Source organism: Emys orbicularis, chromosome 3 (genome assembly GCF_028017835.1).
Source record: "Emys orbicularis isolate rEmyOrb1 chromosome 3, rEmyOrb1.hap1, whole genome shotgun sequence".
Lineage (NCBI taxonomy): Eukaryota > Metazoa > Chordata > Testudines > Emydidae > Emys > Emys orbicularis.
In genome coordinates, this window is record NC_088685.1 from 210529982 (window position 1) to 210554425 (window position 24444).

General features: G+C 45.4%; 1 protein-coding gene across 1 annotated transcript; it reads left to right on the plus strand.

The window, feature by feature from the left end:
• Window positions 1–548: 548 nt before the first annotated feature.
• Window positions 549–24208, plus strand: SEC23B (SEC23 homolog B, COPII coat complex component). The gene is made up of 20 exons (XM_065402135.1): window positions 549–631; window positions 5244–5479; window positions 6953–7010; window positions 7741–7827; window positions 8734–8970; window positions 9387–9472; window positions 10591–10735; window positions 11601–11759; window positions 12627–12742; window positions 14188–14311; window positions 15398–15478; window positions 15979–16068; window positions 16673–16779; window positions 16948–17101; window positions 19441–19518; window positions 19831–19992; window positions 20494–20580; window positions 21356–21511; window positions 22387–22452; window positions 23630–24208. Exons 2-20 carry the CDS (start codon window positions 5259–5261, stop codon window positions 23717–23719), a joined length of 2304 nt encoding a protein of 767 aa, XP_065258207.1. The 5' UTR covers window positions 549–631; window positions 5244–5258; the 3' UTR covers window positions 23720–24208.
• Window positions 24209–24444: the final 236 nt, after the last annotated feature.

Below are 24444 nucleotides of genomic sequence, written 5' to 3' on the forward strand. Positions count from 1 at the left end.
ATAGGGACAGTCCTGATTTGGGGGTCTTTTTCTTATATACGCTCCTATTACCCTCCACCCCATGTCCCGATTTTTCACAGTTGCTGTCTAGTCACCCTAGTGGGGTGATGGTTTGTGCCAGGACATGGGTCCCCTCGGAGGTGGCACTGTGGGGTGGGGAGCATGTTTGCCGTGTGGGCTCCACCTCAGGGGGCCGAAGGGCTCGGTGGGGGAAGCTCCGGGGAGCCGCACCCATGGCCAGGGCAGAGAGAGCTGGCTGGGGGGATGATCACAGCTGCCCGCTCCACCGCCAGCGCCCACTGGAAGGGCGAGTCAGCGCTAACCCCGCAAGGGCCCGCCCCAGGGAGGGGCCTGCCCACTACCGGGAGCCTCACTCAGGCCGCCCGCCATATTGGATGCGGGCGGAAGCCCGTACCGAGGCGCGGGTGCCCTTAGCCGAGATGGCGACAGCAGCCAGGCCATGGTGCCGCCATGTTGGGGAAGGGCAATGTAGCCGGCGAGGCGCTCGCGCCGCCATCTCGTTGGCGGGCAGCCCCGCCGCTGAGCTGGCCTTTCGGGCGCGGGCGCTGCCGGGACAGGGATCGTCGGGCGCTGCGAAGCGGAGCCGGCAGCGCTACAGTCCCGCGGGCAGGTGGGTGCTCGCGACGGGGGGCGACGGGAGGGCGGGTCCCGCCAGGGCCCCCTGTGCTGAGGCTGGGGAGGAAATGGGAGAGGGGGTCCCCCAGTGCGGGAGAGGGCGACGGCTCCCCCCGGGCCAGTGGGGGATGGGGGAAGGTCCCCCGGGCCAGGGGAGGGGGGTCCCCCTCTAGTGGGCGATGGTGAGAGGGTCCCCCCATTGGGAGATGGGGCGAGGGGGGTCCTCTGAGTCAGGGGAAGGGGTCCCCCTCTAGTGAGGGATGGGGGAAGGGGTCCCGCCAGTAGGGGATGGGTCAAGGGGGGGTCCCTCGGGTCAGGGGCGGGGGTCCCCCTCCAGTAGGGGATGGGGTGAGGGGAGGTCCCCTGGGTCCCCCTCTAGTGGGGGATAGGGCAAGGGAGTCCCCCCCAGTGGGCAATGGTGTGAGGAGGTCCCCCCGGCCAGAAGAGGCAGTCCCCACTAATGGGGGATGGGGTCAATTTCCCCAGGCCACTGTAGGAGGGGAAAGGACCCCACTGTTGCTTTTGGGGCCATCTCCTCTACGATCTGGGAGCTGAGTAGGGCTGCGCTACCTGTCCAGGTTCCCCAATATCGTCCCTTTTCTGAGGTCACTGCCCCGGGAATCTGTCCGGGTGTTCAGTGCACGCTGCCATGCCCAGCTTGATGGGCTCAGGATCATTCTGAATATTGTGGTGGTTTTGCACTTCAGAGGTGGTAACTCTAGGGCTCAGAGAACGGGGGGAGGATCCCCTGGGCCACTGTTGTGGGCAGTGAAGGAGGGACAAGGACCCCCCACATCATTGATTCTCCCACTCTGGGTGGGGGTTGGTGTGAGGCCACTGTGTTGCTGTTGGAGTGGGATGGGGGAGTCTCCCCCAGTATGGGGTTGGTGTGGGGGGTTTCCATATCACTGTTGGGGAGGAGATGGAGCGATCTCCCCCAATATGGGTTGGTGTGAGTGGCCCTGCCTCACTGTTGCATTTTCTATGTAATTTTTGGTAAACCTTTATTCTCTTTCGCAGAGGAAACAGCTAAAATTTCTCCATTTTAAAAAATGTTGCCCTGATCTCCTCACTCTCTAGCTAACACCCACAGTCCAACAAACTTCACAGAGACCTTCTGTGAACATTTTGGATACAGGCCACATTTAAAACTAGAGAGGCAAGGCGTTCCTCTATTAACCCAGGATAAGCTAACTTCTTTACATCAGCTCCTGTTTTGTGATGCTGTCAGCCTGCCTATCTGACTCACAGGCTCTGCTCAGTACAGCGACACTGGTGAGGGTGTCATGACGTTTAGATGCAGCTGAGTGGCTCACTGGAGAGAGCTCTGAACCTTGGGGATGGGGGTGTTGAACACTGAGAGGAAGTAGTACTGTGTACTGAGTTTGAGGATGCCTCCTCACATCCTCAACCGTGAAGACCGATGCAAAGAATTTATTTAGTTTCTCGGCAATTGCCTTATCATCCTTCAATGCTCCTTTAGCATTTCCATCGTCCAGTGGCCCCACTGGTTGTTTAGCAGGCTTCCTGCTTCTGATGTACTTAAAAAAATTTTTTTGCTATTACTTTTTGAGTCTTTGGCTAGTTGTTCTTAAAATTATTTTTTGGCCTTCCTAATTATATTTTTACACTTCATTAGCCAGAGTTTATGCTCCTTTCTATTTTCCTCATTAGGATTTAACTTCCACTTTTTAAAGGATGCCTTTTTGCCTCTCATTGCTTCTTTCACTTTGTTGTTTAGCCACGGTGGCTCTTTTTTGGTTCTCTTACTAGTTTTTTTAATTTGGGGAATACATTTAAGTTGAGCCTCTATTATGGTGTCTTTAAAAAGTTTCCATGCGGCTTGCAGGGGTTTTACTTTTGGTGCTGTACCTTTTAATTTCTGTTCAACTAATCTCCTCATTTTTGTGTAGTTCCCCTTTCTGAAATTAAATGCTACAGTGTTGGGCCATTGACCATTAATATGTATATGGATCCTAACAGGGACTAATATGGTCTTGCTTTTGAGTGGGTCTGTATTTTCTGGGATGTATCAAGGATGGTGGGCAGTTTCTTATGTGTCAGGAAGGTGCTCTCATATGGGGTTCCCCAGGGTTTCGTCTTGTCATGTCTTGTTCAGTGTGTATGTGGTGCTGCTAGAGAGTTTGGTAAGGCAGCAGGAATGATGATGATTTCTTCAGTATGCTAAAGGAACTCAGCTCTCTTTCCATGTCATGTCCTCTGTAAGATGTGATCAGACAAATTAGTGTCGGACAGAGATTGGGACATGGATTCACATTAGGGTGACTGACCCGCAACCCAGCTGTGACTGAGAGAATGCTTACACTGGGTATGAGGGAGACATTTCTTCTGTCTGCACCTCTGCTTAATGGTTGTGTCTGTGGTTGGTTTGTAAAGGCACCTGAGGATCTTTTTATCTCCACCGCTGCCACTGGAGTCCCAGACGGCAGTGGTGGTCAAATGTATTTCTTACCTGCCCTTGGTGAGGATGTTGTGTCCTTTTCCTTTTGGATACAGACTTTTTGGCCTGATTAGCCATGCCTGTGTCACCTGTAGGATCGATTATTGCAATGCACTTTACATGGGTCTGCTACTTGCAACCCTTCAGAAATTGCAGCCGGTGCAGAATCTGGCTGCCCGGCGCCCGCATCTCAGGGGGATTTCACATAGGGACCATGCTACACGACGCTCCATGAGCTGCATGGCAACCAGTGATTTCCAGGTGAAACACCACCTTACATTTCTACCTTGAAAGCCCTAAATAGTTTGGGGTCTTTTCGTCATGTGCTGCCACAGAGCAGAGATCATCTGAAGTGTTCGGGCTAACAGCTCCCTTTCCTGCTATAAACAGGGGAGGGTTGGTAGCAAGATGTCCTCTGTGAAGGGTCCTGCGTTCTACAACTTGCTTCTTTCTTTGGTCCATCCCATTTTCATTTGGTGACTTTCAGGCTGTATTGCAAGCTTGACCAGTTTTCTCCAAGCCTTCCATGGTGTGGCTTGCGGCCCAATCAGCATACAGCTGCGACCCACATGACATTCTCAGGGCCATACCGGTAGTATATATACAGTAACTCCTCGCTTAACGTTGTAGTTAGGTTCCTGAAAAATGCGACTTTAAGCGAAACGATGTTAAGCAAATCCAATTTCCCCAAATAATTAATGTAAGGGGGGAGGTTCCAGGGAAATTTTTTTCACCAGACAAAAAACTATATATTATATAGATATACACACAGTATACGTTTTAAACAAACAATGTAATACTGTTCACAGCTATGATGATTGTGAAGCTTGGCTGAGGTGGTGAAGTTAGAGGGTGGAAGAGGGAGGGATATTTCCCAGGAAATGCCTTGCTGCTAAATGATGAACTAGCACTCTGCTGAGCCCTCAAGGGTTAACACATTGTTGTTAATGTAGCCTCTCACACAAGGCAGCACGAACAGGAGGGAGGGGAGACAGCATAGCAGACAGAGACAGACCCACACCTTGTGTGTGGGAGAGAGAGAGACAGAGATGCACACTGCCCCTTTAAGTAAGCTGACCCACTCTTAAGTGTACTGTCTTTTTAAGTGGAGCAGGAAGTGGAGACAGCAGCTGCTGCCCCAAGCTCTCTCTGTCTCTCTCCCTCCGTGTCCGCTCCCTGCTCTATATGGAGAAGGGGTAAGCGGGGTGCAGGAGCAGCGGGGAGGGGGACACCCTGACATTAGCCCCCCCCTTCCCCTCCTGCACAGCAAGCAGGAGTCTCTGGGAGCGGCTCCAAAGCAGAGGGCAGGAGCAGCACATGGCAGTGGGGGGAGGGACAGCTGAACTGCCAATTGATAGCCTGCTGGGCAGCTGCTGCACGGGGAGCCAGGGGCTGCCGGTCCACCCTGGTTCCAAGCCCCCACTAGCTAGCTCCAACGGGCTGCTCTTCCTGCAAGCAGTGGACAAAGCAGGTGGCTGCCAAATGACGTTAGAAGGGAGCATTGCGCACCTTTAAATGAGCATGTTCCCTAGTTGATCAGCAACATAACAACGAAACAATGTTAACCGGGAGGACTTTAAGTGAGGAGTTACTGTACTGTACATAACACAGAGAGAGCTGCACACGTGGCCCACAGTAGTAAGTGGGTTGAGAACCACTGGTCTGGAAGCTGTGGGGCTGAGCTCGGCAACAGAGTTGGGGAATTGGGGTGTTTACCGCAAAGAGATGCTCATGGTTAATGGGGAGTAATCTTGTTATGAGGGTGAGGTCTACCTGTGGCCTTTGGGATCTGCTGATTTCAGTTGGCTCCTAAATGTTTATTTGGTAGCTTGGCCAGAGCACTGCGGGAGCTTCATAGATGTGGATGTACTCATACTGGCTCCCTTTATTGTGGGATTGACTAATTTTATCATGTAGGGCCTGATCCTGCAGTGGCTTGTGTACGTGTGTAACTTACTCATGTGAGTAGTCCCACTGTTGGGTGTCCACCTTTGTAGAGATTCAGGCTTTTGATGGTATTCTCTTTAGGGCTGGAATCTTGTCGTCTTGTGCCTATCTGCCAAGTGCTATGCTCCCTTGTCGTGCTGTTGCTCTAGCGAGTGGTTCCTGAGTGAACATGTGTCATATCGGTTGTCCTTTCTTTCAGAACCTTGAAGATTCCATGGCGACGTATCTGGAGTTCATTCAGCAAAATGAAGAGCGAGACGGGGTGCGTTTCAGCTGGAATGTGTGGCCTTCCAGCAGGTTGGAGGCTACAAGAATGGTCGTACCCTTGGCCTGTTTACTGACTCCCCTGAAAGAACGTCTAGACCTGCCGCCTGTACAATATGAACCAGTGCTTTGTAGCAGGCAGACTTGCAAAGCAGTGCTCAACCCACTTTGGTATGAATTTCTGACTTCACTCTAACCTATGAATGTTAACACTGGATGGAAATAGAGCTTATCGCAATCTATTTTTTCTGATCTCCATCACTTTCCTTCCCCGTCTCTCAGTCCAGGGCCTGTCCCAAGAGACCCTTCAAATTAGGTGTCCTGGAATTTTTAAAACACTTGTGCACTTAGTGATAAGTAAAGAACGCCAGTCTCTTAGTCAGGGCTGTCAGAATGAGAAGGAAGCAAAAATGGGGTGCAGAGGCAAATGATTATCCGAGGTCAGGGGGTAGCTATTAAAGGAAAACCAGCACTGATGTGTAAATAGCTACATTATAATCACTGAGACATTGACCTTGTGTAACATTAGTGGTATGCAACTTAAACTACATGAAAATCATGCTTGACGCCTAGAGGCTGCAGCGATGGGCATATTAGTAGAGCCCTGCGAAGATACAAAATTTGTCTCTGCATCCAATCCACAATCTGCAAAAATGGTCCATGGATATCCACATCTGTGGATGTGGATATCTGTGGATATAAAGCAGTTATCTGCGGATTTGCAGGGCTCTACATATTAATTAGGACCAGGAATGTCTGAAGAGACTGATCTCTGTGCTTTTGGTGGCAAAGTGGGAATTTGAATCAACGCTGTAGTGCTCCTGGATGTAGGTGAGGTTTGATGTAAGTAGAAAGGTTTTGTTTGTGGGTGTGCTTTTATTTTAGGGGAGGAAACACTTTCTGTGTTCTCAAACTCCAATGATGGTCTTATGGACATGCATGTCTGCTGACAAGTATTGGGAGGAAGGTGTTGCCAGTGAGATCAACAGGAAGTGTGATTGTAAAGAAAGGCTATAGGAAGGAAAGTACATCCAAGTGTTACTGCACTAGCCTTCACACTGTAAAATTACAGGGGCTACGGGGGCCAAGCTTTTTGGAGCAGGGAACCATCATTTTGTTTGTACATCCCTTGCACGTTAAGGTCCTGCTCCAAGACTGTGGGTCCTAGGTCCTACTGCAATACAAATAAATAATAGTAATATTCCACTGACTTGTGGCATCTGTTAACTATCAGCTAGTTACGTGTTGGGAGCAAAAACACCAACCCCAAAACACAGTTTGAAAATTGAGAGGTGACTTTATTCCGATGTAAGTACCTTCACGGGGAGAAAATACTGGGTACTAAATGGCTCTTTAACCTAGTGGAGAAAGGCAGAACAGGAACCAGTGGCTGGAAGCCGAAGTCAGACAAATTCAAATGAGAAGTAAGGCACAGATTTTTAACAGAGAGAGTGATTAACCATTGGAACAAACTACCGAGGGAAATGGTGATGCCTTTCTGAAATAGATGCTTTATGTTCTCTTGATGTCTTCAGATCAAACCTGGATGTCTTTTTTCTTTCATCTCAACTGTAAAGTCTGGTAGGTGTTTGGCTGTAAAATTGATACCTTTGTACTAAATGTCCCACCTTTCCTTTCTTATAGTCAAGTTGATTATCGTGCCAAGCTCTGGGCCTGTAACTTCTGTTTTCAGAGAAACCAGGTAGGTTGGGAAAGTGCTTCGTTTTCTCATTATCTTCTCTATCCACTTCATTCTCTCTTCATTGAGTATTCAGTTGATAGCATCCTCTAGCGAAGGGTAGTAAAATAAGCAGAAATCTCTGCTAATGAGACTCTTCCCCGTGGCCCCTTTCTCTTTGTGCACCCAGTTCAGCATTCTTTTTAATCAGTGTGATGTGAAAGCAGTGGAATGTCATCTCTTCTAGTCTTGGTTCAGTTTTGCAGTGGCTGTTTACCAGTGCATGTGCTACAGGCAGCAGATCTGTAGTTATTTTTGTGCCTTATATTTACATCATATTCTTTGTGCATGTTGAGGCCAGTGCTCATCATTGTCTCTTGTTCTTCTGAGTATGAAACTTGCTGTGCTGGAAGTGGATGTCTGCTGTCAGAAACACTGTGTATCATCTGACTAAACTATTCTCAGTTGCTTTCTAATTGAATTGTGCTTCAGACCTATACACATGCTGCTAACCACCACTGCTATCCATAATGAAAAGCAGCGAAGAACTAATGCTGCATTTTATTCAGGTAAAAGAGTTTGCTCCTATACCAGGAAATAAGCAATTGAGCAACACGTACTTGAATATGAAAGCTTTCCTCCCTTGTACATCATCCAGCCTTCAGAATGCAGGAGATATCCCTGCTGTTGTAGATTTCTTCAAATAACCTGCACAGTTAACTTGCTTGTTCTAATCCTTGCTTCTCATTTTCAGTTCCCTCCAGCGTATGCAGGCATATCTGAAGTAAATCAGCCAGCAGAACTTATGCCTCAGTTTTCCACAATCGAATACATAGTGCAGGTAAGTGCATCATGGTCAAGCTTGGGATTCTCAGAAAACATTTGAAACACATATGTATGCTGGAAAATTATTCAAGATACCTTGAATAAAGTGTTTTCATGAGCAAAGTGCAGTTGGTCTTTAGATTAATTAAGCACAGTTTAAAACCCCTGTTGTTTGTCTGATCTCTTGAGTTAAACCATTCACTTTTAGCTTTTTAATTTAAATAGCTTTCCTCTAAAATCTGTGTATACAACTTTAATGTGAAGACTGGAGAGTGGAAATGGATGCAGTCCTTACATTTAGCATCCAGGTTCTCTATTTTAATTAGAATATGACTTGTATGGTTTCTATTTAAGTGTTTGTCTACACTTGGAAATTGACCGGAGTAGCTATTCTGCAATAGCTGTTCCTGAATAACTCCATATGCAGACACCCTTATTCCAGGACAAGAGTGCCTTGTTCTGGTTTAATTTAACCCATTTCAGAGTTAATCTGTGTGTAGACAAGGACTGTGGCCCAATCCTGCCAGCCCACTGAGCAGTGGGTCTCTAAAACCAATTTCATAGTTGAAATAAGTCAATGGAGAGATAAGTGTCTCCCAGGTCTTTGTCCTGCCTGCATTGTGCATTGTTCTTGATGCCTCCAGTCATGAGAAACGGTGACCATCTTTTGCTGATCCAGTTGCGGATCTGTTGTTGCTGTGGTTCAGGAGGAGCGCTGTGATATTCCCGAAACAAGATATTTTAACTTGCTGACTTTTAATAGATATTTGTGAATGAAAGACATAAGTTTTCTTATTTCTATAACCATTTTGATTAAAATATTTTGTTTCATTATGATAATTCCCAGCCCAAGGAGGATGGGCAGTGTGTGTCACTGAGAGCATATGCAGATTCATAGTAAACCTTTTTCTTTCCACAACAGAGAGGTTCTCCGACCCCACTGATCTTCCTTTACGTTGTTGACACGTGTCTGGAAGAGGAAGACTTGCAAGCATTGAAGGAATCCCTGCAGATGTCCTTGAGTCTGCTGCCTCCAGAGGCGCTGGTGGGGCTGATCACATTTGGCAGAATGGTCCAGGTTCATGAACTGAGCTGCGAAGGAATCTCCAAGAGCTATGTTTTCAGAGGGACCAAGGACCTGACAGCTAAGCAAATACAGGTATGATCTGCCTTCTCTTCCTACACTTAATCCAACATGTAATTCCATTTAGGTGTCTTATCATATTCCACCCTTTTCAAACTCTTGGCTTGTAAAGAGCAAATAGGAAGGATGGTCCAGTGGTTAGGGCACTAACCTTAGGGAGACTTGGGTTTGATTTCCTGCCCTGCTGTAGACTTCCTGTGTGGCCTTGGGCAAGTCACTTAACCTGTCTGTGCCTTGGTGTCTGTTAAATGGGGAGAATAGCAAACTCACAGAGGTGTATGAGGATAAATACATTAAAGATTGTGAAGCAGTTAGATACTAGGGGAAAGGGGGTAGATAGCTACCTAGGGTCGGTAGCTAGATAATAAATAATAGATCTGATGTTTAAGTAATCAAGTTTATCCTTCCCACCACCTCCCTCTATCCCGTAGGATATGCTGGGTCTTACAAGGCCTGTGGTACCTGTTCAGCAGGGAAGACCGCTTCAGCCTCAGGAACAGCCACCTATTTCAAGCAGGTAAGTGGCTCGGCGAAACACACTATCCCAGAAGGGCAGGACAGAGCCCATGTTCACATTATTACCTGTAGGACCCAAGCCCCTAAATGCGGGTTTCGTAAAGGGAATCCTTTGTAAGATGTCTTGAGTTGTTCTCTAATTGCAATAATTTGTTTACAATTGTAGAGCTATATTGATGGGGTTTATCTGAGCAGCCTATAGAGCTTTCATAGTGTCTGTTTCTTACAGACTCCAAAAATAGCGCCATCCAGGCTGGATTTCCGTTTGGAGCCAGCATTTGAAAACTTATTACCGTATATACTCGTTCATTAGCCCGTTCGTTTATAAGCCGACACCCCCCCCCCCCCGATGGTTAGGTAAAAATAGCAAAAACTGCATGACCCTTTCATAAGCTGACTCTATATTTCAGGGGTTGGCAAACTTTGGCTCCTGGCCCGTTAGGGTAAGCCACTAGCGGGCCTGGACGTTTTGTTTACCTGGAGCATTCACAGGCACAGAGCCCCTCAGCTCCCAGTGTCCGCGGTCTGCCGTTCCCAGCCAATGGGAGCCGCGGGAAGTGGCGCGCTGGGAACGGTGAACCGCGGCCACAGGGAGCTGAGGGGCTCCATGCCTGCAGATGCTCCAGGTAAACAAAACAACAATGTATTAGATATTCAATTCAATGATTCCATAGAGTTTAAAATCATCAAATTTTGGTGTAGACCCGTTTATAAGCCGACCCCCGCTCTTTGATGCGTCACTTTTTATATTCGGCTTCTGAACGAGTATATACGGTACTTAGAGTGTAAGCAGAGACTGAATGATTAGAAAACAGCGGGAGTTTGTTTCCAGATTAAATTGTGTTTCCCTGTGTTGGGTCCCAGCTCATGTGCTCTCTTTCACTCACTCACTCCTAAAGCTCTCGTTCCGTGGCCAGCTCTCCTATGCATTTTGGTGGAGTAGCTTTTCCAAGTCCTCATGCTATGTGTTCTTTGTATCTTGCTCTGATCAAATTGTTTATCTGTGCTTGTGCCTGTTTTGAAAACTTCAGGTGTGAGAGGTGCATTACTTTGATACAGTTTTTGGCAGCAAAGACCAAACCAATAGGATTTATAATTGTTCATTTTGAATTCTTGCAGGTTCCTGCAGCCTGTACACAAGATTGACATGAACCTGACAGATCTTCTTGGGGAACTACAGCGGGACCCATGGCCAGTGACTCAGGGAAAGCGACCCTTGCGATCGACTGGAGTAGCTTTGTCAATTGCTGTTGGTTTATTGGAGGTAATCCTAATTCACTCTTAATGTGCGATTACCTGGTAAATTAAAATCTTATGGGGTTATGCTGTGCTTGGCCAGTATGTCTCAGTATTTGAAAGACTTGGTCTGTGGCCTGATTGCATATCAATAGGGCCTACCAAATTCACAGTCCATTTTGGTCAATTTCACAGCCAGGGGGTTTTAAAATTAGTTAATTTCATGTTTTCAGATGTTTACATCTGAAATTTCATGGTGTTGTAACCATGGGGGTCCTCACCCAAAAGGTGGTCGGGGGTGGGGTGGGTCACAAGGCTATTATAGGTCATGGGATTGCCACCCTTACTTCACAGCCAGAGAGGAGAGGACGTGTTTTTCATGGCCATGAATTTGGTAGGGCCCTACGTATCAGACATGAGTGTAGTTTGTCACATCCCTTAACTTTTGAAATACCTATTTAACTTTGTTATGGGAAAATGACCCAACTTGATGCCTCCTGGGGTGTGATATTTACAACCAATATTTGGCTTTCAGATGCATCAGGGCCTCACCACATCTCTGTGGAATCATACACTGGTTTTGTGGATAGATCACCTGAGGCAAAGGGGGGAAGATGGGAGCAGATACAGTCCTGCTTCCTGAAATGGGAGCATGAAATCTGACCTGCCCTGTGTTTAGAAATGGACAGTGGTGCCTCAGTCCCCACTATTCCATGTCAAGGCAGGAATTATTTATGAAGGGAGCACCCAAACACCTCCATCAGAATCAGCCCCCTGATGTGCTAGGTGCTGTACACAGAGGTTGACACAGACCTTGCCCCAAAAAGTAGATTAAAAGTATTGCTGTCCTTTAATCTGCCCACCTCTAAAATAAGGCTTTAATTTTATTCTAGGGCACGTTTCCAAACACAGGGGCCAGAATAATGTTGTTTACAGGCGGGCCACCCACACAAGGGCCAGGCATGGTGGTAGGAGACGAACTGAAAACACCCATTCGTTCCTGGCATGACATAGAGAAGGACAATGCACGGTTCATGAAAAAGGCTACAAAGGTAGGTCTTGCTGTCTGCTAAAGCAAAGACACTGCTTCTGCTGCACAAACGATGTCGTGGACCTGCTGGGTATAACCAGTTTGGGTGTCATGGTGTACGTGGTAGCAGCACAGTTTTACCAGCTCACGGCTCTAAGCCACCCCTATGGAACCAATAGCTAATCCTAGGTCTGTATTGGTGAGCTGCGCTTCACCTTACTAACCCCTTTGTGTGACTTTACTAGTGACAAGCACGCTGCTTCTTCGTGGCCCTGAGGCCTCAATGCCCAGACATGGACCTGGGTCTCCCTCAGGGGTACAGATGCTGCTTTCTTCAGCCAACTACCTAGGTCAAAGTATAAGGCTGGGCTTTGTTCTGCCAGGTCCCAAACAAAAGGCTAAGTCCCTCAGTCCCAGTCTGCATCCAGCACAGTTCTTTCTCCAGAGAACAAGAAGGTATTTTAGCATCTCTTCCTCAGCCGTTTGAAGAGCAGAAGGATCTGACCCTCAGTTCCAGGAGTATCCTAACCTGGCAAGAGAGAGTTTGCTTTTCCCGCTGAGAACCAGTCAGTCTCCAAATGCCTCCTGGGTCGTCTTGACACATCGCTAAGTGGTTCAAATGTGCTGCATTTACTCTGAATGTACAGTGCAGTTTGGAGACGGTAGCAAAGGTCATAGCAGTGAAAAGCAAGCTCTAATGCAGTGCTCATTGTGTACTGTGGCTCTGGGATTTGGGGTCCTTACTTTAGGGGTGGTGTGTCACCATTAAAATAGAACATGCTTTCCCCAAGGGAAAATTCCTGTGTCGGCTCCAGCTGTAGAACCCAAAGAAATCCTTACATGCCGGTTGGAATGTTTTAAAAGCTCTGCGTGCCCTTTGTCTCCACAGCACTATGAGATTCTAGCTAATCGCACGGCAGCCAACGGCCACTGCATTGATATCTACGCCTGCGCTCTCGATCAGACTGGCCTTCTGGAGATGAAGTGTTGTGCAAACCTCACTGGGTATGTCCTCAGCCCTGAGCAGTGAGCAAGCACAGCCCCGTCTTTTGGGGTGGAGGAGTGGGATAGGAAATGATTAGTTTGATATAAATGTATGGAGATGAGCAATTGTCGTCATTTCCCTGATTCTAAGCATTAGCAGTCTGATCTTGTGTCCGTTGTATTCAATGGTAAAGCTGCCCTTGACTTCAGTAGTGTAAGGTCGTACTTCAGGGCAGCTTGTATGGGATGAATTTTGATGCAGTCAGTGGCAAAGCAGATGTTCTGTTTAGAGAAGGGTGATTTAATGTTTTAACCAACTCCTAAACCCTGGATGCTGTCTTTTCCACAAACACGTTTTATTTCACTGAGACTTAGCAAGTCCAGAGAGGAGAGTTGAAAGACAGATTAAGCAGTCACATTATGAGCAGTGGCATTATGAGCATAATGTTAAGTGCTTGTGCTGTGTCCTGCAAAATGAAATGTTCTGCAGGGACCAGGAGGGCTTGGTACTAGGGCACTGGATTGAATTTGCTTCAGGGTAGTAGCAGAGTTATAATTTCTTACGGATACTTGGCCTCTCTGAGTCAAGAAGCCAGTGCCAAGAGTCATTGCAGTCCCTAGTGGGCACGTATCCCCAGTCCAAACACCATCATAATTTGCACGGAGTAGCACCCTTGCTGGTGGCATTTGCAGAGGTGCCAACCACTACCCGGATTATTGTAGGGACTGCCTGTCTCTTTAATCTGCCAGTTGAGATCTGCTGGGCCAGTTAACTGGGAAGTCCCTATGTTGGTCTTTCTGGAGGCAAGGTGTTTTTGATAGAAGACTCTTAGCTCTAGAATTGCCTTTCCTTGGTGTGATAGACTGTCAGTCTGCGCTATTAGGCCCTATCCATTTACTCGGACTTTTTCTGAGGAGGTGAGTTAATTAGAGGAGGATTTAGTTAGTGGTTGTTCATGGTTTAGGGAGTTCTGTAATGTGTCAAGCATCATCGCCGCTAGGGCATCAAGTAGTTTGTGAGTTAGGTGCACTTCATGCATTGGAAAATAAACCGATAAAGACAGAACTACCCTCCAGCCCTAGAATTAGGTTTCCCCAGTCTCCATTCTAGCACACAGATGAGGAAGACTGCACTGCCATTGCAATAACTGTTCTGTGGCCAAACAGACAACTCCCTGGCTGTCAATCTAGCCCCTTTCATAAACACTTACTGTACTTTCCATTTTTGTGTTAACTCAGAACTTGCTCCTTTGTGCCCCGCCCCTGGGGGTGGTGCCAGCATGTTCAGATTTGAGGATTGGAATGCATCCATCCAGTAGCTAGTTCCTTACTTTGCAATTCACCATGGAAACTTTTTAAAATGGTGTCTGTGTCTGTGTGGTGGGTGAAGGGTAGGAGAGAGACATCCTTTGCGAGTCCGTTCCAGGTACTTGTTGTTTAGTTCCCTTGTCATTTTCCCTTCCCAGGGGTCACATGGTGATGGGGGACTCTTTCAACACTTCTCTCTTCAAGCAGACCTTCCAGCGGGTGTTTAGCAAAGACTTCAATGGAGAATTCCGAATGGCGTTTGGTGCTACGTTAGAAGTGAAGGTGAGAGATAGGGCTGATTAAACAGAATGAACAGATAAATCAGTAAAGAGCACTCCGATTTAACAGGTTAAATAGCTGGTTCTGTGTAGGATATAAACAATTAAATACTTAAGCTTATTTTGCAACATGCAACGTTTTAGTGAGTTATTTTAAATTTCCAGTGGCTCTCGGTGATGGAAGCAGCAACCTTAGAGAGCGTGTGTGTTTTGAAACCACGCCTGTTTGGAGGGAATTCCAGCCCTGTCTTGAGGAAGTTCTAAGATCCTGACACTTAGTATCTTACCTAACGCCTCAGCCCTCCAAGCTGTTCCATGCAGGCAGATCCCGGCACTTGGTGCCCAGCCCCACTGACTTGAAGCACCCATGTCCCTTGGGCTGCTGGAAGGAAGGATATTTCTCTCTGGTCCCATCCTGGAGCCTGTTGAATAGTGAGTGGCTTGGCCTCTGCTACTCTCCCCTTCCCCGCCTCAGTTTTTGGCATTTTCCTCTCCACTCTGAATCGCTCCAATGCCTGCCCAGGCTATTGCTTTTGGCTTTCCCAGGCAGCAGGAGAAAGAAATTGACCAGATTCTTGTCACTTTCACAGATAATGGATTTATTGGGGTGTTTTTCCTTAGGGAAAGCTTAATCTTTGCAGAGATGAATGGCTTAGCCCTACTCGCCCACACTTGTCAAGTAGAATTTCCTACTCCCACAGGCAATTGTGGGCTTGTGTTTTTTGTTTGAAATCTGATTATGTAGATCAGAGGTTCTCAAACTCTAATTGCAGTGTGGCATTCAGAGGAACAGTCACGTGGGCTACATTTCCTCCCCTTCATGATTGCACAACATCCCTGTGGCAACTGCAACAATAGCTGCCCTGGGAAATTAGTGGATGTGGTTTAGCTGTCTTTTAATGTAACTTAGCAGCTGGAAAGGAGGAGAAGGCAGCCCCATGTGACCCGCCAGCTTTCTGCAGAGCAGTTTGGGAACCTCTGATCATCAGTGTCTTTTCTGATTAAAGCTGAGCGGCTGATTTTTCTGTCGCTTCAGATGTGTACTTGGTTTGACTGATTTGATTTTCAAACTTTTCTGACCCTATTTTAGACTTCTAGGGAGCTGAAAATCTCAGGGGCTATTGGACCGTGCGTATCCCTAAACGCTAAAGGACCATGCGTTTCTGAAAACGTAAGTCACCAACGTGGAAAATCTTTTATAAAGAAGTAAATAAGCAGTGCAAAGCCTTTTGGCTAGCCCTGTGGTCTGACAGCAATGCCGGGTTCTGTCAAGGAGGAGAGACTGGGTTGGGAGTACTGTAGGGTTCATCTCCCCAGGCTAGAGGAAATTGGGTGCATTGTGGAGGTGAAGTGCTTGGTCTTTGAATAGGGGAGTGGTGGGGGGGGGTCTCCTGCAGGACTGCCCTTAATGTATCCCACGGATGACTGACCAGTGGAAAGAGATGACCGGTGTCCTTGGAGAAGACAGCTGAATCTGGCTTCAACTGTTACACAGTAAAGCTTTCATTTAATTATTTGTTTTCAGGTTCATTTTTGGACTTTAATTTGTATCTAGAAGGTGTAAGATCCAGTAGAGGGCACGTGCTGAGTCTTACCTTTGGTCAGAATTTAAAGTGATCTTAACTTATCCTGCACTAGAGAAAAAATCACTTTCTTTTGAACCCTCTCCAGGAACTTGGTATTGGAGGTACATGTCAGTGGAAAATCTGTAGCCTTGATCCCAGTTCAACTCTTGCCATATATTTTGAAGTGGTGAATCAGGTCAGTCCAGTTTTTTTTCCTCATTTATGTACAGTTACAGCATACTGTTGTCTATAGTAGCCATCACCTGTCTAGTAGATCCACGAAGAGTAATTCCAATGGTCCCTTTGTAACATATGAGATACCTATTAACAAGCTTCATAGCTAGAAAAAACAGTCTCACACAGACTGCATTCATGCTCCTACTTGCTCTACTGATGAAAAGCACTATATAAGAGCTAAGTAATAAATGTTTTTACCCTGCACAATGACTCTGTTGTTTCTCTCTTTTCTCTTCCTTACCTGTTATATTTATTCAGTCCTGCCAACTCCTTCCATGTGCTATTTTCCCACTGTTGTAGGGATGATAAACTGCTCCCATTCTTTATTGCCCAACTGTTAGCAAAGTAGCTAATGAACCCGCCACCCCAATGCTTACTCTGGGGTTGCTTAATACTCCTTATATTTTCCAGCAGCCCTGAAAAATGGCATTCTTGAGCAGCGGGACTCAAGCTTGCAGTTATACTCAGGCTTGACGTATAATGCACTGCAGTTCTTTTGCTGTTCTGTAACTCTACCCTATAAACTCTTTATGAGAGTAACACTTTATTCCTCTGTTTTGCAGCACAATGCACCGATACCTCAGGGTGGCAGAGGCGCCGCGCAGTTTGTCACTCAGTATCAGCACTCCAGTACACAGAGACGCATTCGAGTAACCACCATTGCCAGAAAGTGAGCTCCATAGGCCAATCCCTACTGTATTGTAAATATAGTCTGTCTTTCTGAATTTTTCCAGCCATCTGGGTGGATTGGACGCAGGGTGTTTTACCTGTACAGCATGAGCCAGTTTTTGTACTTGGTAAAGATGAATGTATGTCGCACTAACTTTCCTATTATCAGCTGGGCAGATGCACAGAGTCAGCTCCAACATATCGAAGCGGCGTTTGACCAGGAAGCAGCTGCAGTGCTAATGGCTCGTCTGGGAGTCTACAGAGCTGAGTCGGAGGAGGGACCCGATGTACTGCGATGGCTAGACAGGCAGCTAATCAGACTGGTAAGTGTGATGGGCGAATCTCAGTGGGTTAAATCTGAAATAGTATAAATGTCAGTTCTGTCTACACCTAAAACGCGACAGCTGCCCTGCTGTCGCTCTTCAATGTAGACACTCGCTGCAGGGACGGGAGGGGAGGGTATTGCTGTAGTTATCCACCGCCCCGAGATGTAGTACCTAGACCAGAGGTGGGCAAGGTACGGGCCGCATCCGGCCCGCGAGACTGTCCTGCCCGGCCCCTGAGCTCCTGGCCCGGGAGGCTAGCCCCGGCCCCCTCACCCGCTGTCCTTCCCCCCCCCCCCCCTCGCAGCCTCAGCTTGCTCGCCCCACTGCCCTGTGAGCTTCTGGGGCAGCGCAGCTGCAGAACCCGGCCTGACCTGGTCTCTGTGCTGTGCGGTGACAGCGGTGGTGGCAGCGTGGCCCGGCTGTAGCACCTCCAGCCACCGGTGCTCCAGGCAGCGCAGTAAGGGGGGGCGGGGGGGGTTTGGATAGAGGGCAGGGGAGTTCGGGGTGGTGGTCAGGGGGCGGGGGTGTGGATAGGGGTCAGGGGGAACAGGGGGTTGAATGGGGGCAGGGATCCCAGTGGGCAGTCAGGAAGGAGGGGAGGTTGGATGGGGCGGCAGGGGGCAGTCAGGTGCTGGGGTTCCGGGGGCAGTCAGGGAACAGGGAGAAGGGGTGGTCGGATGGGGCAGGAGTCACGGGGGGCCATCAGGAATGAGAGGAGGGGTTGGATGGGGTGGCGGGGGGCAGTCAGGGGCAGGGGTCCAGGTGTGGTCAGGGAACGGAGGTGTGTGTGTGGATGGGACAGGGGTCCTGGGGGGGGGGGGGCTGTCAGGGAACAGGGTGGGTTGGATGGGGCAGGAGTCCCGGGAGGATGGGGCGGCAGATAGGAGGTGGGGGCCAGGCCACGACCCCCTCCCCTACCCGGCCCTCCATACTATTTACGAAACCTTATGCGGCCCTCAGGCCAAAAAGTTTGCCCGCCCCTGACCTAGACCAATGGAAGAATTCTTCCATCAGCTTAGTGTGTGTACGCTGGGGCTTAGATTTTTTCACAGCCCCTGAGAGACATAGCTATGCCCATGTAAGTTTCCATTTTAGCAGAATCCTCTAGCCCACATGGTTATATTACAACTCCAGACTGCCTCCAACTCTTCTACAGGGGCCAAAAGTCCCAGCTGCCTAAATCTCCAGCTGTGCCCCAACGGCTTTTAGGGCTGGTCTAGGCTAACAAATTAAACTGACCCAGCTACATCGCTCATGGGTATGAAAAATCTACACCCCGAGTGATGGAGCTAAGCCGACCTAAGTCCCCGCGTAGATGGTGTTAGGTCGATGGAAGAATTATTCTTTCGACCTAGCTACCGCCTCTTGGGGAGGTGGATTAACTACAGCGATGGGAGAGCCCCTCCTGTCACTCTGGTAAGTGTCTATCCTGAAGTGCTACAGCAGTCCGGCTGCAGTGCTGAAGCTGTGCTGCCATGGCATTTAAAGTGTACACATAGCCTATAATGCAGCTATGTTGGGTTAGTACAAAAATCTGTGGCATGTCCAATACTGAAAATGTGGGGTAAATGTAAAAGAAAAGTGAATTGAATACTAAAACAAATGCGAGGGGCTGGCTACTGCACTTATTTGCAGTGTTCATTTGCATATTTCAGTCATTAAAACCATCAATTTTCAATGACGCTGCTGCAGAATTTCCAGTCTGCTGTCACAGAGCCAAGGAACATTGGGCCAGCCAGTGTTTCGTAGCATACAAGACACCTTGGTCATAATGAAGCCTAAGTGATGTGATCTACAAAGCATTAAATGAGACCCAGCTATTAGATCATAACTGATCCAATAAAAAAAATTAATTTCTTGGAAGCAATTTTTTTTCCCTTTAGATATTTTGAATCTGACCTTTGTACTAAGCTTGTGATATGTATTTACATGCTAAAATATGATAAGTGAAGATGGAGTCCAATCATTACTCCAGCAATAGCCCCACACATTAGTGACTTAATTAATAATGTGATAAGAACATAAGAACGGCCATACTGGATCAGATCAAAGGTCCATCTATGTCAGTATCCTGTCTTCCCACAGTGGCCAATGCCAGATACTTCTGAGGGAATGAACCGAACAGGTTAATTATCGAGTGATCCATCCTGTGTCATCGAGTCCCGGCTTCTAGCAGTGAGAGGTTTAGAGACACCACATTGTGTAATGTTTCTCTGTATTACCTATTGGTATTCTCTTCTTATCGGGTTACTCTGTAAAAATTCTTACAAATACAGAATGTGTGAAACAAACAAACAAACCCCCAGAGATTGAAATATACGCATTCCTTCCAACAGTGTCAGAAGTTTGGACAATATAACAAGGACGATCCGAATTCCTTCAGACTGTCAGATTCATTTTCTCTGTATCCCCAGGTAAGGACTCCGCTTTGTATAGATATGGAAATGTGAAAAAAGGCAGTTACAGGCAGAAATGTCAATAAAATACACAATCATGATTGTTTGATGATTTTTAAATTTGTTGTGATGCAAGTCAACACCCTGGCATGTAGTTAAATGCTGTAAACGACTGGTAGATGAAGCTTCCAAAGAGTTAATTAGAGGAAAGACTTTGGCAGTAACTTATTGTACATTCAGACTGGACTTGTGAATAGGGAGGTTAAAAAAAAAAATCAATGGATTTTTTTTTTCTTTTCTTTTCTCATTCATCTTTCTATGTAAATGTAGTTTATGTTCCACTTGCGACGATCTCCATTTCTTCAAGTGTTTAACAACAGCCCGGATGAATCTTCCTATTACCGTCATCACTTTGCCAGACAAGATCTGACCCAGTCCCTCATCATGATCCAGCCCATCCTTTATTCCTATTCTTTCTCTGGACCCCCCGAGGTAAGTCATTCACTTGCTGTGTTGAGCAGAGAGCTTTGGAACAATCCTTAATGGTGTCTAGTCAGTCATCACAATGGTATTGTTTTATACAAATAGTCCAGCTTGTAGTATGGCCTGCCTTTAATTAGAGTAATTATTCAGAAAAATATTTGTATTTCAAAGACAAGGATATTCTTTTAAAATTCTAAAGTTGTGAAGATACAGTAAACATAATATTATTTCGATGAGAGATTCTTGTCCAAGATCATTTCAACTCAAACTCATGTAGTTGAAATATAGCTTTTCAACGCATTCTGTTTCCTGCAGCGGCTGGTATCTTTATGATTCGTTCCGCGATACTTGTCATTGGCTACGCTCTGAAATTTGCTTATTCAGACTGATTAGCACTCTATTGATTCTGTTGTGTACCGCTGCAGTACAGTTATCTATTGCACTGAACTTGAAGTTTAATACAGTTCTGAGGGCATCACGGTGACTGACTTCTCATCTGATCTTTCCCAGCCTGTGCTTTTGGACAGCAGCAGCATTCTTGCTGACAGAATTCTGCTGATGGATACTTTCTTCCAGATTGTAATCTACCTTGGCGAGGTAACGTGCAAATCATGTGTCTTTCTCTTGTTACCCTGCACCGTTACTGTGTGTGTAAAATGAGCTGTTTGAAAAGCTTGGGCTAGTGTAATGACACCAGTGTTAATACCCCTGCAATATTGCCTCTAAAGGCATGTCAGTTTTCAATGGCTCAGTTATCTGCTACCTGTTTTTCTAAGAGATTTGTTCTCTGCGAGAGATATGCACACAGATCTAATTAATATGAACGTGAGTTGTATGTACACCTGAGTCAAGCAGGAGGATAGATCTTTCAGTGTTGTCTGAAGAAATCATCACCTTCCTGTAATGTTGCAATTTGAGCCAATCAGCTGTTTTGGTGAAATCTGTCCAGGGAAGGGGTAAATTTGTATGTGAGTGGAGCAGTTGTCAGGTATCTGTAGCCTTATAAACAGTACAAGAAAATGACTACGGCCATGGTATTTAAGTCTTAGTTAAACTCAGAAATAGCAATTTTTAACAATGCTGTGCATATCCCTCATAAATGTATCTTTTGATAACCAATAGTTTCAATTTTATTTTCAACAAATTGCTCTTGCAGCTCTACAGAAATAAATGTAGATATTTAGCTGAGTTTCTCATCTTGTTAGTTAGCTCTTTATTTGAATTCAGGATTAGACAAATACAAAGTAATTGACTAAATAATAAAAACGTGTATCCTGTAACATTCTAGTCTTTTAAAGCAAAGACACAAAAGTTACAAAGTGAGGGGTAACATGGAGACTTCTCTCCTACTTTCTCTTTTTTCCTCCAATAGACGATTGCACAGTGGCAGAAAGCTGGCTACCAAGACATGCCTGAATATGAAAACTTCAAGCATTTACTGCAAGCCCCGTTGGACGATGCCCAGGAAATATTGCAGACTAGATTCCCAATGCCGCGTTATATTAACACTGAACATGGAGGCAGTCAGGTATGGCAAAGCCTTATCCAGGAGCACATGTGTATTAGTTTTGAATGAAGCGAGTTCATAGCTTTAGGTTTAGTAATTAGCTGATTCTGTAGACTAAATAACTTTGCAGTAATTCAACCCTCAAAGTGCACAGCCTGTATCTATATCTTTCCTTGTGAGCCCTTACCACTAATAGTCTGTTTTAAAAGCGTACTTTAGAAATTGTTCATGGGACAGGCCTTTGAAATAAAAGGGTGCAAAAAAGAAAATGGTCAGATCAAATACTACATGGAGAATAAATGATTGTACATATCAAAACGTATCTAGCTTAGGTAATACATTCAGTGCAACTTGGTTTGAATCACACTGGATTAGAAACCTAGTCATGGCATTCTCTTTTCCATAGCCTGTGGCAACATTCATAACTAGCAACAAGTGGGAATACTTGTGCCTCAAAAAAAAAAAAAAGGGGGGGGGGCAACAAATGAATATAGTCCATATGCTGCTGGTAATAAGAAGCTATTTAGCTTTATCTTCCTCTTATTCCCTTCTCTGCTTATTACACCCCTATAAAACCGGCATAACTGCCACATTAGTTAGCAGCAGTAACTGATGTCCAAAAATATTGGTCAAATGTTAGCTATTACAGTGATCAAGAGATGAAAACCATTGCATCATTTGGTTACCATAGTGATATCCATAATAGTTACTGCATTTGAACTTTAATGGGACATCAGTTCAAGTTAAATCAGAAAAATATAGTCTCTAAACAAGGGCTTGAAAGCAAGGGCTAGCCAGACTGCTGTGGTGACCTGGGGTGTGGTGATAAGTCTTGAGGGAGTTGATATTCTTTATTTTAAAAACTATTTTTGTAATATATATATATTTTTTTATAGGCCCGCTTCCTCTTGTCTAAAGTGAACCCCTCTCAGACTCACAATAATCTCTATGCGTGGGGACAGGTGAGTTATGGAGGAATTACTACTGTTGGAGGAAGGACAGAAGTGTGCATATATAAGATGCACACATTTTTTTATTTTTCCCCATTCTATTTGTTTTCTAATCACATAGCGTGAGGCTATGAACAGTGGCTTGCTTTGTTCCTGTGGATTGCTTTAGACCTCTCCTGCTTCTCCCCTGGCTAGCAACTTTCACAGACATTGATGCCTTGATGATTTGAAATTGTCATGTTTTGTGACAATGTAACAACGGAGCTGACAATGGAATTGGTGGGTGTTGGCTTTGATAGTCATAGTATTTAAAAACTGAGAAATGTACAACTCAGTTCTGAGGAGCCAGATTTTCTTTAGAACCTAGACGTACATCATGTGTTCATTACAATAAATATCAATTGATTAGAATATACTAGCTAAACTAGATTAACAGGGAACAATTAAATGAACAAAAATAACTTGCACATTCAAGATAACCTTTTCAAACCTGGATGTCTAAAGTTAAGCTCCTAACTTTTTTTTAAATTTAAGATCCTAAATAAAGGTAATGTGATAATTAGTGGGAACAGTAATCTGATTGTTAGGTCCTGAGCACCTACAGCTCTTGCTGACTTCAGTGGGAGCTGCCAGAGCTCAGCAACTCTGAAAACCAAGCTACTTTGATTTAGGCTGCACTTCCAAAGCTTCAGGCAGTCAGGTTTGAAAAGGTTGTCCACAATATCTTATTGATCTACCCTTCACTAACTGGTCTGATACCATTAGATCACAGCTGGTTTACATTAGTACTCTGGTACTATAGAGCAAAAATATTAATAATAAATGAATCAATCCACCAGGTATAAGGGTACCGCATCTGAATATACAGTGTGCTTGATTTTGTCACTCTCCATTTTTCCTCTACCTTTATTTTGTCCATGTAAACTCTCCAGGGCAGGGATACACAGGTTGCTTCATGAATAATAATAAATATTTAATTACTATATATTCTTTTGGGAATCCACAATATGGAATTTTATTGTTGCTTTTGTTACCAAGCAGCTTCTTCCCAATATATCCTTATGCAATTGATTTAGCGGGCAATTAGGATAGGGCACTGAAGCCTGACATCCTTTCAGAACAGTCCTAGTGGTAACCATGTTTGCTTTGTTCTTACAGTTATTTACTAATTTATTTTATATTATTGTAGGAATCGGGATCTCCCATCCTAACAGATGATGTTAGTCTCCAGGTGTTCATGGATCATCTGAAAAAGTTGGCAGTGTCAAGTGCATCATAACTTTGACTTAACAAGGAAGTGACAAAAGAAGCAAAGAATTACCGGGATCATGGTGACATTTAACAGTGTGGAAAAACTTAACTACATTCCTTTCCCTCTTTGAGATCAAGGCTTTTAAATATTACACAAAACAAATATTCAAGGGGAGTTTTGTACTTAGTTCTTTTAGTTTTTAATTTATTTGTATTCCTTTTTTATGTGATCTCTCTGAACTTTATTTTTTTCATACATTGCAGCCCAAGGATGTTTTAGCTGATATAGCTATTAATACATTTTTAGATTAATTTTAATGGCCTGTGTGTAAAATAATTAAAAAACAGTAACTTGCCTTTCAGCAGCTTCATCAGGTACCCGGGGGACTGTACTGATGAAAAATAAAAGTGGAGGAGGAGAGCATTAATATTTAGTGCTGGACTGAACTTGTTGTGTGTGTGCATGTATGCTGAGAGGTTGACTTTATCACACAATAAAGTACAATATGAACTTGAACTTTTTCTTTGTTCTGGAGATCTTAGAATGCTTCATCTTGTTACTTCATCATGTTAAGACTCAGACCTGCTCCTGTATATAGGGTTATGTTGATCAAAAACACAAGGACTCTATCTAAATTACCTTTATTAATTTCCAGCTCTGTTGTTATCATCTAAATTGACTTGCATTGACTTGTAATTACAGGAATTTAATATTGGCTTTGTTGAATGTAACTCTTCTTTTATATAGATCAA